The sequence below is a fragment of the Odocoileus virginianus genome, chromosome 7, assembly GCF_023699985.2.
Source record: "Odocoileus virginianus isolate 20LAN1187 ecotype Illinois chromosome 7, Ovbor_1.2, whole genome shotgun sequence".
Taxonomy (NCBI): Eukaryota; Metazoa; Chordata; class Mammalia; order Artiodactyla; family Cervidae; genus Odocoileus; species Odocoileus virginianus.
Window position 1 is genome coordinate 43,486,179 of NC_069680.1, and position 23,453 is coordinate 43,509,631.

Here is a 23,453-nt window from a genome sequence, read left to right on the forward strand (position 1 = left end):
ACATTGCAACCATCATTGAGTGAAAATTATTTTCTGAATGGACAGTCTATATTCTGCTGAGAAGATTTCAATCCATTTATCCCTGGAAGCACACAACTCAGGCACTACATGGCAGAAGCAGGGACTTTGGTCCATTACAACTCTTTTTTTCATCACAGGCTAAGAACTCACCTAACAAGGTTGTCTGGGTAGCATGTGTTGTGTTTCAAGGCATGATTAATCTGCTTCCAGTTGAGAAATTTCTGGTTGCAACATCTTCTGAGCTGTTTCAAACAGATCATGTTCCATTGACAGCTGTTTCTGAAAGAAGCTGAATTCTATCTGAAGCTCCCAGGATTTGAAGACAGATCCTCGGACATTTCAGAGATTGGGTAATGAGTATTTATTTATTTGCAGAGCCTGGATCATGGTATTTCCATGAGACATGGGAAATATTTGGAGGTACAGAATTTTAATTGTTGGTAAGGGATATTGTATATTGATAGCAAAAGACAGCAAGAATAAAACATGGCCACTCCAAATGGAGAAGATAGATTGCAGTTTTCTAGACATGTTAGGGTGAGTTTTCACTTTCAGAAAGCTGTAGCAATTACAAAGCAGACATTGCTATTTTTGAAACTCAAAGAGAGGTGATATCACAAATTTGAACCTGGAAATGTTAGTGACTTATACATTTAAGAATTTAAGAGATCTTTTCCTGGGGGTGTGCATCTAGAGGTTTGGGAAGTAATATTTAAATAATATCTTAAAAACTGTTCAGCATTTTCAAAAAGCCCCTTAATAACTCCTTCTGAAGGCCTTGAGCCCGAATACTCTTTCTTATGAGTAGGGTCATCTGCAGGGAAATGTGGGACCAAAAGATTGACAGAAGTCACTGTACTAAGTCATATGCCTGCTTCTGGACATTATGAACACCCTTCTAAGAGTTTTTGAAGGTCCTGCCACTTTTTGCTGCTGCTTCATAATGAATAGCCTCGTTGAATGAGTGAAAAAGTGGTTTATATTAATGTTGATGTTAAGAGTATATTCTCCTTCAGTGCTCATGATTACAGACCTGCATTCAAAGCTAGGGAGATGAAGATGAGCCAGTTTGATGGACTAATATCGCCCCCCAAGCATTGAGAGATTGAATGATTGTCCTTTAATTCTATATATCAAAGTCAGACGGTTGTTTTGTTTGTTTGTTTTTACAATATACTTATTCTTTATTTTCTGTTTCTAGAATTAAGAAAGAAGTTCTAACCAGGTTTTCCTCTTGTTTGAAATATATATATATATAATCATTTATCTATCAAATAAATAATCATGACAATACATTTCACACTTCAAGCAGGAAATATGATGATATGGAAGGAGTCATTTTACTCTAATGCAGCTTGCTTTAATAGTTCTTTGGGAAAAAATATTTCCTCCACAGCTCCTCCGCACTAGGTAGCTCAGCTGGTAAAGAACCCACCTGCAATGCAGAAGACCCCAGTTCGATTCCTGGGTGGGGAAGATTGCTAGAGAAGGGATAGGCTACCCACTCCAGTATTCTTGGGCTTCCCTGGTAGCTCAGCTGGTAAAGAATCTGCCTGCAATGCAGGAGACCTGGGTTCGATCCCTGGGTTAGGAAGATCCCCTGGAGAAGGGAACAGCTACCCACTTCAATATTCTGGCCTGAAGAATTCCATGGACTACCCATGGAATTCCATGGACATGGGGTCACAAAGAGTCAGACATGACTGAGCAACTTTCACATTTCACCTAACAGCTCCTTCTTGGTTATTTATTTTATTATTTTAGATTTTGAGGCATCAATCTTTCAGAGGCTACTTTGCCAAGTAGAACAAGTGCTTCATTCTTCATATTGTAGAAGAGCCATGAAAATATATGCTGTTTAATTTTCTTTTCTCTTTTGTGTTTGCTCTTCCCATTCACTCTAAAACTCCTTTCTCTTCTGTTGCCTTTGGTGTTGGAGCAGAGCTATTAGCCTCTCCACCCTAATTAAAGATCGTGTCAACAGTTGCCTAGTCCTTCGTCCTTTGACAGAAAGGTTCTTAATCCTCAAATCTGAAATTTGCAGGCCTAGACATCTGATTGTGCAATAACTTCCTTTCTTTCACTTGTTAATAACCTCATTAGTCTTTCTGATTCATCAAGTCTTTCACTCTATGGGAGGGGGAATTCAAAAATAGAGAACAAATTTAGATCTAGATTCTGTTTAACTTTGCTCCCAATGGTTGTGTAACCTTATGAGTCACTATACTTTGGTAAGAGATGAGAATATCAGACTTTTGTGAAGATGCTGAGATAAAGGCAAGACAGAATCTAACTTTTTGTAAACACAATGATAGCAAATCCACCTACAATGCAGGAGACCCAGGTTTTATCCCTGGGTGGGAAAGATCCCCTGGAGAAGGGAATGGCTACCGACTCCAGTATTCTTGCCTGAAGAATTCCATGACAGAGGAGCCTGGTGGCCTACAGTCCACGGGGTCTTAAAGAGTCGAACACGACTGAGTGACTAACACTTCAATCAGTATCAGATTGAAAACGTCAAATAAAAAGGGAAATTGTGTCAGAGGCCAAAATATTTTAATTGGCGGACAATGGGCTTCTGGCAAACCCAGTTATTTATGTCATTGACAAAAATCTCATAATAAGGAAACAGGGGAACTGTGAAACAGTTATTACAAGGTGGAAATACTAAAACTTGTGGACTTTGCCCCACAAGAAGACTTTTAGAGCCTTTATTCAGAGCTCACTGCATTTAAATTTATAGCTAATTATTTTTAAGTATCTTTATTCAGTATAAGTACATTATTATTATATTTTATATCTTAAATATTCATTATAATAAACATCTTAGTACATTTTAATTTCAAGAATAACTCAAACTAATAAAGTCATTGAGGAAAATATATAACCAAGAAGCAAATTAGTAGAAGAGGAAATACTTTTAAGCTAGTACTTGAATATAACCATAACCATTTTGTAGTAATCCTTTCAGAATTTCCAAATATTGTACTTTTTTGGTTTGTTTACTTGTTTGAGATATTAAAGAAATAAGATTGCAGTTGCTTAAAATTTGGTATTGTTTCTATAGGCCCAAACAAATTTTGCAAAACTCTATAAATGTTAACATATTTTAGGCTGATATATGAAAAATATTTATCATAATTTTAAATAGTTACAAAGAATGTATTTAAAGGTATCTCATAAATATTGCCAGTTTAGATTGAAAGTATTATAAAATTATTAAAATATATTCAATAGAATAGTTTTTTGATATCTAAAATCATCCATTAAAATACTTTATTTAATGGATTGAATTTTATCTTTTATTTTCTTATTGAATTCATATTTCCATCCTAGTTTTTTTAACAGATGTTTTACATATTTCCATAAATATATATCCTAGTGGCATTTATTTAAATGCTTAAAAATTATTTTATTGATCAATGATCCTTCTTCTCTAGGACTAAAAAGTGGATATACATTAAAATTTAAGCTGTTTCCACTTGAGTATAAGGTTGCATTTTCCTTTCAATTTTTAAATGATTTATCATTGTAAATTTAAGTAGAATTAATTTGGTCAAAGGATCATAAACATATTAAAAGTTCAATGAATAATTATTAAGCCTTAAAATCAAATTTTAATAGCAATGATTCTCTTACTGATGTGAATGGAACTTTTCCTTTTAATTCATATACACATTGAGAATTATTATTTATTCACAGGTGACAAAAATTTCAAATCAATTCTTTTCCATTTATTCGGTAAATGTAAGTACTGGAAAACCATGTTTACCTAGTACCATTAAACTCTTTTAACTTTTTGAAGCTTCATATCACAAATCATACTGATACATCTACAAAAAGTGATTTTTAATGATTTACCTCCTAACAACTTAAGTAGATCCTTTTTCAAGTTTTTGAAAGCAAAGGATTTGAAACTACATGATTTGTGGAGGTTAACTGCTTTTGTAAAAGGATTGATACTTTATTAAACTCTCCCTTTCCTAATACAAGTGTCAATATTGTGAAGTTAGGGGCCCCAACAGCCTTTGTTAGGGGCCCCAGTTTTTTTTTTTTTTTTTCAAACAATCTCAGATAATTCATCATAGTTAAGAATTCAAGAGAGGAGAGAGTTATACATTTCCTTTGTAGCATTAGAAGAATCTCATTGAAGTTAAGAAATCTCAGGCCATATCAATTTTAGGAGAGAATATATATAACAGTGAAAGATCTAGAATTTGATTTTTTAAAAACTATTTAATTGTCTATGTATCTCTTGGAAAGTCCTTGCATACCCTAGCATGAAAACTACAATCTTTCCTCCCAACAGTAATTTTTTTCCCATTTAACATAACATTCCACATATGTTTTCTCATTATTATGCAGTCCTTGTACACATTTTATATAGCAGCTTCCCTGGGGGCTCAGAGAGTAAAGAATCCAACTGCAATGGGGGAGACCCAATTTTGATCCCTGGGTGGAGAAGATGCCCTGGAGAAGGAAGTGGCTACCCACTCCAGTATTCTTGCCTGGAGAATTCCATGGACAGAGGAGCGAGGTGATCTACAGTCTATGGGTTCGCAAAGAGTAAGACACTGAGCAACTAACACTTTCACTTTCATATACATTTTAATGGTTAGATCTATAAAATTTCACTAGAATTATAGTTTAAGCATTGCTTTATAATTTTTATGTTTTTCATTTTTTAAGACAAATAACAAGCATAAAAGCAATTTTGTAAAAAGAAATCTCCTCTGCATTCAAATTTGAGAATTGTCCTCTTAGTATAAATTTATAGAGCAGAAGTTCTGGATATAAGATAAGAATTTTCTTTAAAATTCCATATATATATAAAAATACAGATTTTAATTTTTTATCCAAATTTTAGTAATTTATTTCTCAAATATTAAATAGGATATTTACCAATGTAGCCATTGGGTCTGAAATTTGTTTTCTCAAAACAGATTTAATTTCTTCAATAGATATATGGCTAGTCAAATGTTCTATTTCTACCTGAAACAGCTTTCCTTTGATTAGTCTTGCTATTGCTTATCAGTTTTATTTAGCTTTCCAAATTATTGATCCATCTCTCGTGGCCTAGGCCTGCAGCCGCTTGAAGCAGGATTTCGGTTCCTGGCCAGAGATTAAAGTCAGGTGGCAGAGTGAGAGGCCTGAATAATAGCCACTAGACCATCAGGGACCAATGACCAGCCCATATGACTTTGCAGAAATGAATTCCCACAAAGACTGAAAGTAGTGAAACAAGTAGAGTGTTTATTAGGGGGAAAAAGATTTCATGTGGATAGGCACAGAGGCAGGCTCAGAGAGAGAATCACATCCTCACGGTGGTTAAATCACTTATATCGGCATTTCTTCCCAATATCCTTTGGTCAATCATTTTACTTTGCCTGGTTCTGAGTCCATATTTGGTATATCTCAGGCTCCTCCTGTGTGCTCGCGCACGTTTCAGCCAGGATGGATCTAGCAAAGAGGTTTATGAGTAGCTTGGCATCACTCCCCTTCTGACTTCCAAGCAGCAGACAGGTCGGGAAGGTCTCCGTGGCTTTGAGAATGACAACTATGTGGTCTCTTATCTTTTATCTGGGCAGGGCTTAGCCTCCTTTCTCTCTCCTGCTATCTTCATTTTGGAGTATCGGTCCACAGGAAAGGAACTCCAGCTGCTCACCCTGGGAGGACCATCTGTCTCATGCTTGATGACCAACTCTGACTTTGTTAATTTTCTCTAATACTCTCTTTATTTTATTGACAATTGCTTTTCCCCTGTCTACTCACTTTTTGTGTGTCTGTGTGTGCCTGTGTGCTCAGCTGTGTTAGACTCCTTGCAACTCTCACCAACCAGCCTCCTCTGTCAATGGAATTTTCCAGGCAAGAATACTTGAGTGGGTTGCTATCTCCTACTCCAAGAGGTTTCCTTGACTCAGGGATGAAAACTGCACCTCCTAAGTCTCCTGTATTGACAGGCGGATTCTTTACCGCTGCATCACTTTGGGCTTAATATAATTTTCTTTTTCTATTTAATAAAGTAAAAGCTTGGATTACTGATTATAAAGCTTTCTCTTTCCTAATAAAGTTAAATATTAACTTTCTAAGTACCACTTTGGCAGCATCCCTGGTTTTGATTAGTAGTGTTTTAATTAATTAAAACAATTATACATTGTTTACCCATCAATTATACATTTTTTCTAATTTTCCTTTTTAATTTTTTAGCTGTGTGGTCTTTAGACCTGTTTTGCAAATGTCAATTAGATCAATTTAGCTATAGTAGCATTCAGATTTTCTGTATCATTGCTGATGTTCTGTCTACTTTTTCTATCAAATACTGAAAGACAAATGTTGAAATATACAACTACAAAACTGAATTCCCTTTGGTTCCATCAGGTTTTTTTCTTTTGCATTCCTAAATTCTGTTATTAGGTTGTTGTTATTTAGTCACATGGTTGTATCCAACTCTTTTGCAACCCCATGAACTGTAGTCCACCAGACTCCTCTGTCCGTGGGATTTCCCAGGCAAGAGCACTGCAGTGGGTTGCCAGTTCCTTCTCCAGGGGATCTTCCGGACCCAGGGATTGAAACCACCTCTCCCGCCCCCACAAGTCTCCTGCATTGCAGGCAGATTCTTTACTGCTGAGTCATCCAGGAAGCTCTCTATTATTAGGTACCTCCACATGTAGGGTTGTTTTGTTGTTCTGATGAACTGACTTTTGTCTTCCAGGTGAATAAACACTATGAGCATTCTTCTTTATCTCAAACAATACTCTTTGTCTTGAAAGTCTGCTTTGTCTGATATTATTATACCCATGTAGCCATGCCAGGTTTCATATGCTTATTCCTACATGGCATACTTCTTTATTTATTTTAATTTTAACCTATTTTTCTGTATATTTCAAAGTGTGTCTCCTGTGCAAAGCTTGTAGTTGGGCTTTGCTTTTCTATCCAGCCTGACAAGTTCTGTCTTAGAATATTCTGTGCATTAACATTTAATATAATTTCTGGTACATTTGGATTTGTCTGCCATCTTTTCCATTTGTTTTCCGTTGTCATTTATTTTTCTCTCTCTCTCTGTCTCTGTGTGTGTCTTTCTCTTTCCTTCTTTCTTTCAGTTCCGGTTTATCTATTTATCCCTTTTCTGCCTTCTTCTCAGATGATCGAAGATTTTTTAGCATTCTGTTTTGATTCTTCTTGGAGAAGGAAATGGCAACCCACTCCAGTATTCTTGCCTGGAGAATCCAATGGATGGAGGAGCCTGGTGGGCTACAGTCCACGGGGTCACAAAGAGTCGGATAGGGCTGAGCGGCTTCACTTCACTTGATTCTTCTATTGGCTTTGTAAAATATACCTGCTTCTGAGTGGTATTAATAATACTGTACCCTATTGCCTGATATCTGAAAATAATTGACTTCTATCTATCTATGGGACTAGTGTTTTATGGGTTACTGCAGCACAATTGGAAAAGTTCAAGTCTTTCATTATGATTTCTTGAATGGAAATCTGACATGAGAAAATGAATTTTATACAAATCAATCTGTCAGCAACATACATAATGATTTGAGTCATAAAGACTAATGAAAGCCCAACCAGGATCCGGTAAAATAATACAGGTATTTGAAATGAAGTTGTGGACTAGAGAGGTAGTGGAAGTGACTGAAAATAATTTTGAAAAAATAATAGCAAAAATGAAAATCTGAGCAAAGTTTTGAAGAAGAGTTTTTAAAAGTTTGAAGGAAGAACATTACTACTTAGTTAAAGATTGGAGATAGGGTTTGAAGAAGCCATAGAATATAAGAAAATGTCTAAGATTCCAGCTTTCAGGATGAAGGGGGAAAAGAGTCTAAAATTGAGGGGACAAAAGAGGAATAGAGAAAGAAAAAAAAGAGGGTGATTTTATTTGGAAACATGCTGGATTAAAGATTTAAAAAAGAAAAAGTGGATACATCCTGAACTCTCAAGGAAACATGGAATTAGACCTCAGATGAGTGGTCAGGGTAGGTTGTATGGCTTTGGATTTCTTTCTCACCAAGAATAAATGAAAGCACATAGTTAGGGAGAGAATGGGTATGGGACAAGGAAAAGTGAGTAGTGGACAGAATACATGATGCCATTGAATCAGGGGGAATTAGGACGACCAGTGGATGTGGCTAGAGAATGGTGGAGCTGGAAATTAGGACACCTAGTGAAGAAAAGGATGAATTATGAGGAAGACAGCAGGAGAAATCTCACAGGTGGTTTTGATTGTGAGATTTGTCAGTTCATTTTAACAGTAAACACAGGGGAAAGCTCTCAAAGCTTCTGCTAAGTATATGGCTATCAACACTGGATTTCTTGGAAAGTCTCTCTACCACCTTCCAGGAAAAGGCATTCACTTCTACCCGTGGATCTTTCTAAAGAGAAGGTGCAAGATGCCTTATATTCTTGAATTTTGTAATTCTTCATAATTTAAACATGATGCATTTAACATTAGCACCTTGGACCCTCACAACAGCCTAAAGAGATAGGCTGCACAGAGCATATGTTTTCAGCCTTGAGTGTTGTCCCAGATAGGAATAGAAAAGCCCAAGAGGTTTTTTATCTTCCTATTCTTCCAAAGTTCTTTCATTAACCCCTGGTACATCTCATAATTCTACATTATGATAGAGAAAAGTATAATAAACTTTCCCCACACTGTGCATAGCTGGTGAAATAAGGATGTATTATCTGATGACAGAATAAATATAAACAAATGCTTCATTGACATATACTAATATTTCACTGGAACATATACAGAGATACATAGATCAAGGGTAATTTGAATTAACTGAGAGTTTTGTATACTAACCGCTAAACATTGGAAAATTGCTTAAACATAGACAATTTTAAGATAGGAAGTTAAAAAAAAAAAAAACCAGCACCCAGATTGCCTAGAAGTGTTAATATATAATTCTTTCTTTCTTGAGCTTTTCTCCTATTGTCTCTCTTTTGGGGCAGGAAGAATGGTCTTTCTGTGTATTGTTTATCTGGGTTACAATTATAAGTAACACTGATTCATTATAAGTTTGCATCTTTTACCATTTAGTCCAAATAATTATCCATGATATGATCACTTTCTTCCTCCCACTTTCTCTTCCTACATCTCTTTTCTCATCCTTCTCAGTTCATTAATAAAAAATGAAAGAGAAAAGTATGCTATCACTGACAACAGGAGTGATATGCCATCACTTATAACAGAAGTCTTACTAATATTATACTTGGTATATATATACATGCATGCTAAGTTGCTTCAATCATGTCTGACCCTTCATGACTCTATGGACTGTAGCCTGCCAGGCTCCTCCATCCATGGGGTTCTCAGGCAACAATACTGGAGTGGGGTGCCATGCCCTCCTCCAAGGGATCTTTCAAACCCAGGGATCGAGCCTGCATCTCTTACATCTCCTGCATTGGCAGGTGGGTCCTTTACCACTAGTGCCACCTGGTATATACATATAAACATACATATACATAATTTTCATCACAACTGTCACCTCTCCCTTGGGCTTTGAGAATGCCACACATTTAAGTTACCTTTTATTGTGCTTGTGAACACAGGCTTTCTCTTGTTATTTTTTATTTGATTGCCAAGCAACATGCATACACAGAGTTTCATATTTCTTGTCCCTATCTCATTTTCAATTCTGTCGATGATAAGAATTTTACACTCGAATCTGTTATCAGAATTATTCCTCTCTTCAAATCTTCTACTAAGTTACACTGTGCTCAGATTTTCTGTTGTTATTCAGTCGCTAAGTCGTGTCTGACTCCTTGAGACCCCATCGAGTGCAGCATGCCAGGCTTCCCTGTCTTTCACTGTCTCCTGGATTTTGCTCAAACTCATGTCCACTGAGTCAGTGATGGCAACCATCTCATCCTCTGCTGCCCTCTTTTCCTCCCGCCCTCAATCTTTCCCAGCATCAAGGTCTTGTCCAATGAGTTGGCTCTTTGCATCAGGTAGCCAAATGATTGGAGCTTTAACATCAGCATCGGTCCTTCCAACGAATATTCAGAGTTGATTTCCTTTAGGATTGACTGGTTTGATCTCTTTGTTGTCCAAGAGACTCTTGACAGTCTTCTCCAGCACAATTCAAAATCACCAATTCTTTAGCGCTCAGTGTTCTTTGGTAGCTCAGATGGTAATGAATTTGCCTGCAATGTGGGAGACCTGGATTTGATCCCTGGGTCAGGAATATTCCCTGGAGAAGAGAGTGGCAACCCACTCCAGTATTCTTGCCTAGAGGATTCCATGGACACAGGAGCCTGGGTGAGATACAATCCATGGGACTGCAAACAGTCGGACATGATTGAGCAACTAACACTTTCACTTCCAGCCTTCTTTATGGTCCAACTCTCACATCCGTACATGGCTACTGGAAAAACTATGGTTTTGACATACAGACCTTTGTTGGCAAAGTGACGTCTCTGCTTTTTGCTTCGTTGTCTAGGTTTGCCATGGTTTTTCTTCCAAGGAGCAAGCATCTTTTAATTTTGTGGCTGCAGTCACCATGTGCAGTGATTTTGGAGCCCAAGAAAATAAAGCCTGTCACTGTTTCCATTGTTTCCCCATCTATTTGCCATGAAGTGATGGGACTGGATGCCATGATCTTCATTTTGGGAATGTTGAGTTTTAAGCCAGCTTTTTCCATTCTCCTTTTTCACCCTCATGAAGAGGTTCTGTAGTTCCTCTTTATTTTCTGCCATTAAAGTGGTATCATCTGCATATATGAGGTTGTTGATATTTCTCCCAGCAATCTTGATTCCAGCTTGTGCTTCATCCAGCCCAGAATTTCATATGATGCACTCTGCATATGTTAAGACACCTCTTAATACTTTGAGAGATTTTCACTATAGAATAATTTTATAAGAAAAGGCAAAATTCAGTGAAAAGAACATGGAGTAAATAGGCCTTGTTCAAATCCTAAATTGGCAGTTTCTACTTGTGGAAAAAGAATAATTTATGATGATTAAGCATATACATGCTCAATCAATGGCTTAAGAATTAAATATTTAATAACTAAGGTATTTTATATAGTAAAAATTGAGAATTCTTGGTGAAAGTTATAAACAGAAATTTTTTAAATTAATTAATCTATTTTAATTGGAGGCTAATTACAATATTGTAGTGGTTTTTACCATACATTGACATGAATCAGCCATGGGTGTACATGTATCCCCCATCCTGAAACCCCTCCCACCTCCTCCCTATCCCATCCCTCAGGGTTATCTTAGTGCACCAACTTTGAGTGCCCAGTGTCATGCATCGAACTTGGACTGGTGATCTATTTCACATATGGTGATATACATGTTTCAATACTATTTTCCCAAATCATCCCACTCTCATCTTCTTCCACAGAGTCCAAAAGTCCGTAATTTATATCTGTGTCTCTTTTGCTGTCTTGCATATAGGATCATTGTTACCATCTTTCTAAATTCCATATATATATATATATATATATTAATATGCTGTATTTGGTGTTCTTCTTTCTGACTTACTTCACTCTGTATAATAGGCTCCAGTTTCATCCACCTCATTAGAACTGATTCAAATGCATTCTTTTTTAATAGCTAAGTAATATTCCACTGTGTGTATGTACCACAGCTTTCTTATCCATTCGATGGACATCTAGGTTGCTTCCATGTCCTAGCTATTGTAAACAGTGCTGCGATGAACATAGGGGTACACGTCTCTTTCAGTCCTGGTTTCCTCGGTGTGGATGCCCAGCAGTGGGGTTGCTGAGTTGTATGGCAGTTCTCTTTCCAGCTTTTTAAGGAATCTCCACATGGTTCTCCATACTGGCTGTACTACTTTTCATTCCCACCAACAATGTAAGAGGATTCCCTTTTCTCCACACCCTCTCCAGCCTTTATTGTTTGTAGACTTTTTTGATAACAGCCATTCTGACCACCATGAGATGGTACTTCATTGTGGTTTTGATTTGCATTTCTCTGATAATGAGTGCTGTTGAGCATCTTTCCATGTGTTTGTTAGCCATCTGTATGTCTCCTTTGGAGAAATGTCTATTTAGTTCCTTGGCCCATTTTTTGATTGGGTCGTTTATTTTTCTGGTATTGAGCTGGGAGCTGCTTGTATATTTTTGAGATTATGTCAGTTGCTTCATTTGCTATTATTTTCTCCCATTCTGAAGGCTGTCTTTTCACTTTGCTTATAGTTTCCTTTGTTGTGCAAAAACTTTTAAGTTTAATTAGGTCCCATTTGTTTATTTTTGCTCTTATTTTTGTTACTCTGGGAGATGAGTCATAGAGAATCCTGCTGTGATTTATGTCGGAGAGTGTTTCCTATGTTTTCCTCTATTTATAGTTTTTGGTCTTGAATTTAGGTCTTTAATCCATTTTGAGTTTATTTTTTGTGTATGGTGTTAGAAAGTGTTCTAGTTTCATACTTTCACAGGTGGTTGACCAGTTTTCCCAGCACCACTTGTTAAAGAGATTGTCTTTTCTCCATTATATATTCTTGCCTCCTTTGTCAAAGATAAGGTGTCCATAGGTGCATGGATTTATCTCTGGGCTTTCTATTTTGTTCCATTGATCTATATTTCTGTCTTTGTGCCAATACCATACTGTCTTGATGACTGTAGCTTTGTAGTATAGTCTGAAATCAGGCAGGTTGATCCCTCCACTCTCATTCTTCCTTCTCAAGATTGCTTTGGCTATTTGAGGTTCTTTGTATTTCCATACAAATTGTTAAATTATTTGTTCTAGTTCTGTGAAAAATACCATTGATAGCTTGATGGGGATTGCATTGAATCTACAGATTGCTTTGGGCAGTATACTTATTTTCCCTGTATTGATTCTTCTGATCCACGAACATGGTATATTTCTAAATCTATCTGTGTCATCTTTGATTTCTTTCATCAGTGTTTTATAGTTTTCTATATATAGGTCTTTCCTTTTTTAGGTAGATTTATTCCTAAGTATTTTATTCTTTTCATCACAATGGTGAATGGAATATTTTCCTTAATTTCTTTTCTGTTTTCTCATTGTTAGTATATAGGAATACAAGGGATTTCTGTGTGTTAATTTTACCCTGCAACTTTGCTATATTCATTGATTAGCTCTAGTAGTTTTCTGGTAGTGTCTTTAGGGTTTTCTATGTAGAGGATCGTATCATCTGCAAACAGTAAGAGTTTTACTTCTTTTTTTCCAATCTGAATTTCTTTTATTTCTTTTTATTCTCTGATTGATGTGGCTAAAGCTTCCAAAACTATGTTGAATAGTAGTGGTGAGAGTGGGCACCCTTGTCTTGTTCCTGACTTTAGAGGAAATGCTTTCAATTTTTCACCATTGAGGATAATGTTTGCTGTAGGTTTATCATATATGGCTTTTATTATGTTGAGTTATGTTCCTTCTATGCCTGCTTTCTGGAGGGTTTTTTATCATAAATGGATGTTTAATTTTATCAAAGGCTTTCTCTGCATCTATCGAGATAATCATATGGTTTTTAATCACTCAGTTTGTTAATGTGGTGTATCACATTGATTGATTTGCAATATTGGAGAATCCTTGCATCCCTGGGATAAAGCCCACTTTGTCATGATGTATGATCTTTTTAATATGTTGTTAAATTCTGTTTGCTAGAATTTTGTTAAGGATTTTTGCATCTATGTTCATCAGTGATATTGACCTATAGTTTTCTTTTTTTGTGGCATCTTTGTCTGGTTTTGGTATTAGGGTGATAGTGGCCTCATAGAATGAGTTTAGCAGCTTATCTTCCTCTGCAATTTTCTGGAAGTGTTTGAGTAGGATAGGTGTTAGCTCTTTTCTAAATTTTTGGTAGAATTCACCTGTGAAGCTGTCTGGTCCTGGGCTTTTGTTTGTTGGAAGATTTTTGATTGCAGTTTTGATTTTCATGCTTGTGATGGGTCTGCAAACAGAAATTTTTAACAGCTTTGGCATGTTCTTATTTGAAAAGAGATGTTAGTACATTATAACCAGTCATTTACTCACAACTCAATTCAAAGAGTTATATCATATGTAGCATGAGCAAGGGTAGAGAAATGAAAGATATAAAAGTTTAAATACAGGTACAGTATAAAAGGTGGTTCTTACCTTTAAGAAGTTATGGGCTAGTTTCACAGCCAAGAATTACACATCTGAAGCAATCCCTGAATATTAGAAGACATGTTGTAACAGTAGCTACTATTTATTAAGTGCCAAATTCTGTTAGATATTTGATAGACATGATTTGTCATCTTAGTTATCATTTATCCCATTTATCATCTTAAACTAATCTTCCCAGGAAACTAAGTTTCAAGGAGGTTACATTGGCTAGCACAGCTAATAGTCATAGCCAATACTTAGGGAGTGCCTAAAATGTGTGGCTTCAGTGGGGACACAATGATGGATGTTAAAGCACAGACTCTGTGGCTGATGACCAGTTCTACTATCTGTAGTCACAGATTTGAGATCAAGTTCTCATGGCCTCCACACCCTCTAAAGCACAGATCTAGAATTTTAACTTAAAAAATTTCACAAAGCACTCAGGACTCATCATTGGCTTTATTTTACCGCTAAGCTGACTGAGATTCATCAAAGAACCGTACAGAGAAACTGGCCTTTGTGTGCTTTCAGAAACAAAGCTTGTTTAGAGCTACATGTGGAGTCTTAATATCTGTATAATCTGGCTTACTTTCACCTCCACTTCTGCAACATCACTGAGGGTTGGAGTGGGGATTCATTGAAAACACTGTCCAAGCATCAGCATAATCCCTGGTTACTTGTTTGCTTGATAAGCTGACAGTGACTATAACTGAACAATGAGAAAAGTAGAATAAAAGTCTTCATTATTTCCTTTGTTGAGTAATTGCTATCCTTGGTTTCATCATCATTGTATCTGTCAGTGCAAAATGCATGGCTTATGAGAACTACCTATATGACCCACATGCATTTGACATAAAATAGTTAAGCCCATATGAAGCAGAAAATACACCCAACAATTTTTTTGGAAGTCTCATAGTTCTCCCTGGCACTGTAACAAGAAAGAGAGAAAGAAAGCAATCATTTGAGAAAGGAGATTTTGAACATTGGAGGAGAGTCTTACCATTCTTGGTGCTATCATTTTTAAAACCACTTTCATTAAGTCTCTCACCACAGTCATGGGGGGCATCTGCCTACAGGAAGGTTTTCAAAGATGAGGTTCCAGTTTTTGGTTACATGCAATGTTTTAGCCTCCCCTTCATCACAGTGTATGTGTTAGTGCTAATTGCTCAGTCATGTCCAACCCTTTGTGACCCCACGGACCCTGCCAGGCTCCTCTGTCCATGGAATTCTCCAGGCAAGAATGCTGGAGAGGGTAGCCATTCCCTTGTCATCAGAGTGTACAATGAAGAGAAAAAGAAAAAATATCAAACAAGCACTTCCTAAAGTTTTCCCTGGAAAATTTGGGTCAAGTTACGTTTAATTGATGTCATTCAAATGATAAAATTCTAAGAGCAAATAAGGCTATGGAAAAATAAAAAGTTAAATGAAATCTTGATTGTAGAACCATACTGAGTCTTAATTGTGATATTTTAAGTTAAGACTCTCCAACAGTCATGTATATAGCTTATATATATGTATACATATATAGAAAGTCTAAAAACATATATTTATGTCTATATATTATAACATTTTCCAAGAGTTGATTTTAAAAATAGCATTTTGCTATTAAAATGGAAGTCACTTTTACAGCAAAGCAACATGAATGCTTTAGAGTAATAGATCAATATGATCTATGCAGATTATATTGTTTACACATAAAATAAAATATAAATTTTATTCATAAAATAAAATATGAAAATAATAAATATAATCTATATTAATTTAGTCAGGGTTCTTGAGGCTAAAGGTTTTATGTTTAAGGATTAAAAGTTCCCTGGAATTTACAATGTCTTCTTTCTTCTGAGTCAAACATTATAATGTCCTCTCTTCTTAGTCCTACATGGAATCAGCAGGAGGTCAATGTAGGACACAGTTATCAGAAAGCTATCCTAGAAATGGATCAAAGAAATTAGAGGATTGTTGCAGTATCATTAAGGAGAAGTAAATAAGGTAGATTTACCCAACAATTACACTAAATATTGTGAGACTCACATTGCACAGAGCATGTAAACACATGCCCAGAAAGCACATGTAGGCACAGCCCTGGTGAGAAGTACCTGCAGAAAGCTTGTTTGGTTAGGACCTGCTAGTTCTTATAAAGATATAACACAAAGACACCTGTTGCCTGGGTGTATCACCCTCCCATACCCAGATCCAACACACAGAAGAACAAAACAAAGGCAGCTGAATGGGCCTTCCTTAGGTCATGGCTGCAAAATACACTCTGTCATGACTAGTTCATTCTTGTGCACAGCTAGGGCTCTTCCCCTAAGCATCACACAGCCCTCCTTCTGCATCACAACAAGCCCCACAAACTCCCCAGTCTGCCCATTTCAGAAGAGTGTCCAGTCTCCTCTAATTCAGGAACCCCAGTCAATTGCCAGTGATTGTGACTCAGAGGCCTCAAGTATCAATCACTCAGCATAGACTGGAGCATCTAAACTGTCAATGTCTTGAGAGAAAAGACTCATTTCTTAAATTGCCCTACGACCTTCCTGTAGGGCTTCCCTGATCACTTGGTGGTGAAGAATCAACCTGCAAGGCAGGAGACACAGAGAAAAGAGTTTGATTCCTGGGTCTGGAAGATCCCCTGTAGGAGCAAATGGAAACCCATTCTAGTATTTTTGCCTGGGAAAAATCCTGTGGACAAGAGAGCTTGGCAGGTTACAATCCACGGGGTCACAAAGAGTCAGACACAACTGAGCAACAAAGCACACAAATTCCCATAAGAGACAGTCATGAATTAAGGACACAACGAACTGTCAGAACTTACTGTCAGAGAGGACCATTTCAGTGGGATAAGATGAAAGCAGACAAGAAAAATGTGATACAAAATAGTGAATCAATTTGGGATAGTCTTTAAGATTAAATGATATATACTCATTCTTTCACCCATCTATATATTTGGCAAACATTTATAGGGACTGTTGACTAAAAGATACACACACAAACTAAAAGTTGAGAGTTATTATATGCTTTATTCAGTGGACCTACTGAAGTCTTCAAGCCCTGGAGGCGGCATCTCAAGTAATCCTGAGAAAACTTCTCCGAGTAGGCAAGGGGGCAGCTGGAGCACACAGGAGTTTCTCAACAAAGGGTAGGTGGTAGGAACACAAGATTATTGTTAATAAAAGAAAGCTAGATATCTCAGGTTAAGGAATGTAGTGCTTTTTTGTGTATGGAAAGATGTCAGAATATGGGCTTACTGAAATCATTCCTTTGATATATACCTCAGCTTTCTGGAACCAGTATCCTGGGTTTTCACAACCTGAGTTTCCTCAGGGCTCACTGGAGGGAGTGGCCACAGTCTGATGACTGCTAGATGGCAGGTGTTCTTAATTTCCTTCCTTGGTTCCCTCAGGGCTCACTGTTGCAGGGCTGCAATCACTGATGACTGTGACATCCTTTGTTTACTAATATGGCAGGCAATATTTTACTTCTCAGAACCTTCATGCTAGGTCTCAAAGAGACAGATGTGACAACAAAACTTTTTCTTTTATCAAGGAATCCAGTCTGTTTTTCACATGTGGAAATACACATGAATCACTTGAAATGAGGATTTTAAATGCAGGTGCGTAGCTATATACCCATAGATTCTCATCTGGTTTGGCTGGGGTGGGTTCTAAAAGTCTTCATTGTTTTAATGGTAATTATGATGCCTGTGGTCCATGGGCCACATGTAATACTAAGCAAGCACATAGCAGAGGGTCCTAGTAAGTCTATGCTGAATGGACTTGGTCTCAGAAGGCCTCAGTCTGCAGCTGCTTGAAGCAGGATTTGGTTTCCAACCAGAAATTGAAGTCAGGCCATGGCAGTGAGAGTGTTAAATCCTAGCCACTAGACCAGAATCAGCAACAAGGCCTGGTCCTTCGCTTTGCAGAAATGAATTCCCATGAAGACACAAAAAGTAGTCTTTTTAGTTAATTAAGTAGTCTTTAGTTAAGAAAAGTAGTCTTTTTAGTTAAGTAGCACTTAACTTAACATGTTAAGTGCTTATTAGAAGGAAAAGGGTACATGTGGATAGACAAACACATGGGCTCAGAGAGAGCCGTGCCCTCGTGGTAGTTTGAATCACTTATATGGGGCATTTTTTTCTGGGTTTTCTTTAGCCAATTATCTTGCTTTGCCTGGTTCTGAGTCTGTACTTATGTATCTAGGCTCTTCCCATGTGTGCACACCCCTCGCTTAGTCTAAGTGGGTTCTAGTGAAGAGGCCTATGGGTAGGTGACATCACTCCCTGTTTGATCTCCAAGGGGCCTTTCTGCACATGCATAATCGGGAGAGTCTTCTTAATCTTGAGAATGAGAAATATGTGGTGTCTTATCTGGACAGGGCTCAATTCCTCCTCCTCTTCATCTTGGAGCATCTGTCCACAGGGGACAAACTCCATCTGCTCAGGCCGGGGCCCATGTATCTCCTCACTCAGACTGAAAGGTTAAGAGCCTAATGATTAACATTTCCTTTCGAATCAAGCCACCTGAGTTCAGACCTTGGTTCCACCCCTCTATGTTTGACCTTGGGCAAACCACCTGACCTCAACACCAGGTTTCATTTGAAATACAGTTGTAATAACACTTCTTATCCTCTGGGTATTTTTAAGAATAAAATGAGATAATCACAATCATGTCTGACATGTTACTTGGCACATAATAGGTGTTCAAAACAAGTTGTATTAACTACAATAATTATCACTGTTGGTGGTGGCATTATTGTCTCTATCATATTATAGTGTTTCACCAGAATTTGGCTATATTGATCAATATTCATTATATATAAGCATATTAACATAAACTTATGTATTTATTATATCAGCTTCCCAGGTGACGCTAGTGGTAAAGATCTGCCTACCAATGCAGGAGATGCAGTGGACTTTGCTTCGATCTCTGGGCTGGGAATATTCTCTGGAGGAGAAAGTGGCAACCCACTTCAGTATTCTTGCTTGGAGAATTTCATGGACAGAGGAGACTGGTGGGCTAGAGACCCTGGGGTTGCAAAGAGTCAGACATGACTGAGCGACAAAGCACACATGGACTACATACATAATCCATATATTATTAATCACATTAATTATAGTATAGATTAGAAAACCCCAATACTTTGGCCACCTGATGCAAAGAACAGACTCATTTGAAAAGACCCTGGTGCTGGGAAAAATTAAAGGCAGGAGGAGAAGGGCACAACAGAGGATGAGACGGTTGGATGGCATCACCAACTCAATGGACATGAGTTTGAGTAAACTCTGGGGGTTGGTGATGGACAGGGAGGTCTGGCATGCTGCAGTCCATGGGGTCGCAAAGAGCTGAACATGACTGAGTGACTGAACTGAACTGATATAGTCAACAGAGATTATGACTTTAACAAATGCAAGAGAGGAGTTCATGGAATTTTCTATAACAGAATAGTGAAGGCATAGTCTGAAAAATCCTTCCATTTCTTACAGAGTGAGACTTATCATCATCATTGAGATTTTCACTGTATATAGTAGTTATTGGGAGATAGCCTGCAAAATGTCCCGCTCTGTTACTTTTGCAGTCATTATTTGTTTTTTCAACTTAAGTAGTTTAAAAGCCAAATGAGGAATATACACAATCTTTTCATCTCATAATTTTCACTATTGTCTATTTGAAAAATAGCTTCTTTCTTATGATAAAGTAATACTAGACATAGAAAATTTAGAAATGGAGAGTCCTTTAAAAATGAGAAAAAATGTACTGTCTAGATATAACCATAATTAAAATTTGATGCTTAGTCCTTTCTCTCTCTTTATAGTTTGTTATATCACTGAGATCAAAATGTATGCACAAATTGCATTTTTTGCCCTTAATATTATATAATAGGAATTCACATACCATGCCAAAAGATAATATTTGGCTGCTGAATAATTCTATTCTTCCTTCCCCATAATTTATTTTATCAATCCCTTATTTTAGCAAATTAAGATAAACAATAAGGTAAATTTTACAGATGATGTTCACATATTTTTTTTCCTTTTGGATAGATTCTTGGAATTAGAATTATAGAGTAAGGTGTATAAATCTTTTTATTTTCCCAATATGTGCTAATAAGAGGAGAGTGAAAAAGTTGGCTTAAAGCTCAACATTCAGAAAACTAAGATGGCATCTGGTCCCATCACTTCATGGGCAGATAGATGGGGAAACATTGGAAACAGTGGCTGACTTTATTTTTCTGGGCTCCAAAATCACTGCAGATGGTGATTGCAGCCATGAAATTAAAAGATGCTTATTCCTTGGAAGGAAAGTTATGACCAACCTAGACAGCATATTAAGAAGCAGAGACATTACTTTGCCAGCAAAGATCTGTCTAGTCAAAGCTATGGTTTTTCCAGCAGTCATGTATGGATGTGAGAGTTGGACTATAAAGAAAGATGAGCGCCGAAGAATTGAAGCTTTTGAACTGTGGTGTTGGAGAAGACTCTTGAGAGTCCCTTGGACTGCAAGCAGATCTAGCCAGTCCACTCTAAAGGCTGTTAGTACTGGGTGTTCATTGGAAGGACTGACATTGAAGCTGAAACTCCTTTACTCATGTGAAGAGATGACTCATTTAAAAAGACCCTGATGCTGGGAAAGACAGAGGGCAGGAGGAGAAGGGGACGACAGAGGATGAGATGGTTCGATGGCATCACTGACTCGACGGGCAGGGGTTTGGGTGGACTCCAGGATTTGGTGATGGACAGGGAGGCCTGGAGTGCTGCGGTTCATGGGGTTGCAAAGAGTCGGACACGGCTGAGCCATTGAACTGAACTGATGTGCTAATAAATCTGTTTCCATTAAGGTTGTGCCAATGCTCACTTCCACCACCAGAAGAAGAGTACTGTTTTATTTGATAACTAGGGATATTAAATGTGCTTTGATTCATATATTTGTCCTTATGTTTTTCTGTGAATTATATGTACATTTCCTTCTTTTGCTCAATATCTATTGTAGATTTAATTGATATTGGTTTTATTTTTTTGTTCTTTCCTTCTTTTCTTCTTTCTTTTCTTAATAAAAAGTCACCAGTTCAGATTTTTCATGGGATGAATCTTGAATAATTAAGTATATTATTTGTTAAGACACTACATAGAAGGATCTTTTCCACTCCCTCCAAAAATAGTCTTATAGAGAGATTACACGGAGTTTCATTTTTAGAATTCTCTTTGATAACAAGTATATTAATATCTCCTCTTATAGATAGATTCAAAATGTGGCAGCTTTTAGCAGCAACATGCTGGATGCTTCTTCTTGGACCTGTATATGGTTATCACAAGAAAGGAAGCACCACAAATCCTGAAGCTAACATGAATATTGTAAGTCATTCATTAAGGGAAAATATTTAAGATAAGTAATTATTAAGATATTGTCATTTTAGGGCTTTCCTGGTGTCATTTTAGATATAACTGGCATGCTTGTCTAGTTTTTAAAAATTCTAAATTGACTAAATCTGTGTTTCCAACCCTTGTTCCTTGGCATAGCTGACTAACCAAAGAACTGAAAGACCTGACCCAAATTCGGGGCAGTAAGACTCCCTCTGCTGGTGGTTTGAGCTACCATCTCACGGTGGTTTCCTGAAGAGAAAGTTCACGAATTCCTATTGATGATATTTTTAGAGAATCCTTGGGTTCTTCCTGAGGTTTTTTTCTAGAGCAGTTTCTCTGATTTATGAGCTACATTCATGTACATTTTAAGTTTAGTAAGCCAGATTTGGTTTGGGCTGCTTATAAACAAAAATATATTAACATGCAGGAATTCATATCAGAAGGGGACTAGAACAAAGTGGAATGAAATAGATCTATGAAAACAACAAAAACAAACAAAAAAAGACCAGTGACAAATGCTTACTATGTGCTTCATTCCAATGGAAAACATATTTCTTGTATACATTGTGTACTGTCATGTCCCCACCCATACCCATTTGTATTAGAACTTTAATAGAACTATCAATGATATAATTTTTCAAAAATATTTAGAGAGTGAACCTGAGTGCATTAATAATACCATGCCAAGAAAACTACCATGTATGATCACCACCTTACCTTACCAACACCTTGGCATGCATCTTCCTTTTAAAACCCTCCTCAAGTTATCCTGATTTTCCTGCTCTATTCTGTTCCAAAACACAGATGAACAGTAGGTTGTGACTTAAAGTATTATATTGCAATGTGGGTAAAAATTTGGGCATTTTATCATGAAGGTATACATGTTCCTTTCCCCTTTTTAGAGCCAGATTATTTCCTACTGGGGCTATCCTTATGAAACATATGACGTTGTCACAGAAGATGGTTATATCCTCGGAATTTACAGGATTCCTCATGGAAGAGGATGTCCAAAAACAGGTAGGATTTATTTCATTATGAAAGGAATAATGCCTAAGGATAGATTCCTGGATGTGCTGATAGCAGCAGGACAGCTGTGATTCTAAAATAGAGCCTATTCTCTTTTATTCCTCCTTCTAGTGGAAGAAAATCATCACCGTCACCTCCACTATTCCATTTTATTTGTATAACGCTGGAGTGTTTCAATCATTTTGGCATACACTATTTAGTCTTTACTTTTCTCCATCATTTTGTCCTCTTTCCCAACAAACACGGAACAAAAGAAAATGTGGTCTTATTCCAGGAATACCCACTTTCCTGCTTAAAAACCAGAACTCTAGGGTCATTTTGATGCTTTTCTCCCCCCACTTTCTATATCCAGCCAATCACCAAGACTTACCAATTTTGCCTTCTAAATGTCTCTCTAATCTGAAAACTCTCAGTTTCAATGTCACTCAAGTCCAGGTTTAGACATTATCTTTATCTTTGACATTATCAGTTATCTTTTAAGCTACTGCAATAGTTTTCTAACTGCTTTTATTTCATTTGTAATTAGTTCTCTACACAAGTCATTTGGATTTTATTTTTTACAGTAAACCTGACCCTATTAGTTCTATACTTGATTGTAATTAAAGAGCCATTTCTAGCTCCCTGCAATACAGGTTAGTATCTGAGAGAAGACAGGATCCACTTGGCAAGAATTGTTTGCTTCTCTCATAGCACCTTTTATTCTTTGGAGCTTTGTATAAACAAACTTTCCAATATCAGAAGGATTATTTGTTAGAAGATTAAAAAAATTTTTTACGCAATCTAGATGGAACAGTGTTGCTCACTTTACAGAACTGACTGTTCCCTAAAATAACTCCATTAACTTTGGAAATACTCGTGAGAACTTTACTTGCCCAAACTTTCACCTTGTCTGTTCTGGCAGGTAGCTGCCAAAAAGCATGGAAGGAAAGCTGTCTCTACAATGAGTAGCTGCCTGAGGGCTCAGATTAGAGATGAGCTATGATTGGGA

At 37.1% G+C, this 23,453-nt stretch overlaps 1 protein-coding gene across 1 annotated transcript in view; it reads left to right on the plus strand.

Moving 5' to 3' along the window:
• The first annotated feature begins 281 nt into the window (after positions 1 to 281).
• LIPK (lipase family member K) overlaps positions 282 to 23,453 on the plus strand; it is a 39,114-nt gene continuing 15,942 nt past the window's right edge. The window contains exons 1-3 of the mRNA XM_020895822.2: positions 282 to 371; positions 21,315 to 21,430; positions 22,342 to 22,456. Coding sequence (XP_020751481.2) covers positions 21,326 to 21,430; positions 22,342 to 22,456 — 220 coding nt within the window. The 5' untranslated portion in view covers positions 282 to 371; positions 21,315 to 21,325. The remainder of the gene's footprint in view (positions 372 to 21,314; positions 21,431 to 22,341; positions 22,457 to 23,453) is intronic.